Genomic DNA, 1,120 nt, shown 5'->3' with positions numbered 1-1,120 from the left:
CTGCTGTGGTTATTACCAAATGTCGAACCGCATCATGCCCCATTGATACACCGAGTTTTTTTGCCATTTCACCAACAATTTTTTGAAATCCTTTGTTTTTTAATGTAAATGAAGTAAATGGAACCATACTCAAACAAATCATCTCAACAAGTCCTTCTTGAAAAGTACTTGCATCCATAGTGATTGTAACTTTTGATGATGTAAAATATGTGCTCATGTTTTCTTGTACAGTTTTTATTTTTTTTTTAGATGGCGTGGCATCATTTTCATTACCACGTTTTTTATCTGAGGCAGCTTTATCGTTTTCATCTTTTTGTTTTACTAACTCATCATAGATTTTAGGATGATTACGTTTCACATGACGCCAAAGATTAAACTTTTTTGACACACTTGTTCCCATTGCCTGAAAATTGCATTGCACATCATCATTTTTTAGCTTACATCTAGCTGACTTTTTTTGTCCATTTTCTTCTTCAAACTCAAATATATTTTCCAGATCATTTTTCAAAAAGCGACTATCGATTATAGGTGATTGACACAAATTTTGGTTAGAAGTCATATCCGGACCTAATTTAATTTTAATTAAAAATTTAAATTTTGTTAAGAAGTAATGTATTGCTTTTTAAATTAAAAATTATATTATTTAAAAAATTCTCATAAGAATCTTACCTTTGATGTGCGATTACGAATTTACGATTGCAGAAAAAAAGATTAGTGAAAAAGTCAACTAGTGTTTACGAATGGCGTACAAAAGGAAGCCATTGCTTTGCTATGAAAGATTCTAAATATCATAACAAAAAAAATTTTTTGAGTTGAACTAAAAGATACAAAATATTAAAAAATAATATTTTTTTTATTTTTTAACTAAATAATTTTTTTTATTATTGGAGCATGGAGCACTTAAAATTTGTGTGCTCCGGCTCCGCTCACGCTCCGACCAAAATATGGTTGCTCCGATTGCTCCGCGCTCCAGCTCCGCTCCAAAGCCCTGTTAGAAAATATCAAAGTTTAGCTAGAAATTACACCAAATTGGTGTTGTGAACATTTTATATCCGAGTGATTTTTATTCAGTGAATTTACGCGGAAACGAATAACTGCAATCGACCTGATCGTTAACCAT

At 31.2% G+C, this 1,120-nt stretch overlaps 1 protein-coding gene across 1 annotated transcript in view; it reads right to left on the bottom strand.

Annotated features, from left to right (window-relative positions):
• The window catches only part of HELRODRAFT_159191 (hypothetical protein), a gene marked incomplete at both ends in the record, with an annotated part of 5,327 nt that extends 4,207 nt beyond the window's left edge, over nucleotides 1-1,120 (bottom strand). The window contains 2 exons of the mRNA XM_009011093.1: nucleotides 169-403; nucleotides 1,106-1,120. Of these exons, the coding sequence (XP_009009341.1) occupies nucleotides 169-403; nucleotides 1,106-1,120 (250 nt within the window). The remainder of the gene's footprint in view (nucleotides 1-168; nucleotides 404-1,105) is intronic.

This window comes from Helobdella robusta (assembly GCF_000326865.2).
Source record: "Helobdella robusta unplaced genomic scaffold HELROscaffold_1, whole genome shotgun sequence".
Classification (NCBI taxonomy): domain Eukaryota; kingdom Metazoa; phylum Annelida; class Clitellata; order Rhynchobdellida; family Glossiphoniidae; genus Helobdella; species Helobdella robusta.
The sequence above is the reverse complement of the archived record's forward strand: the minus strand, read 5'-3'. Positions and strand labels throughout refer to the sequence as shown.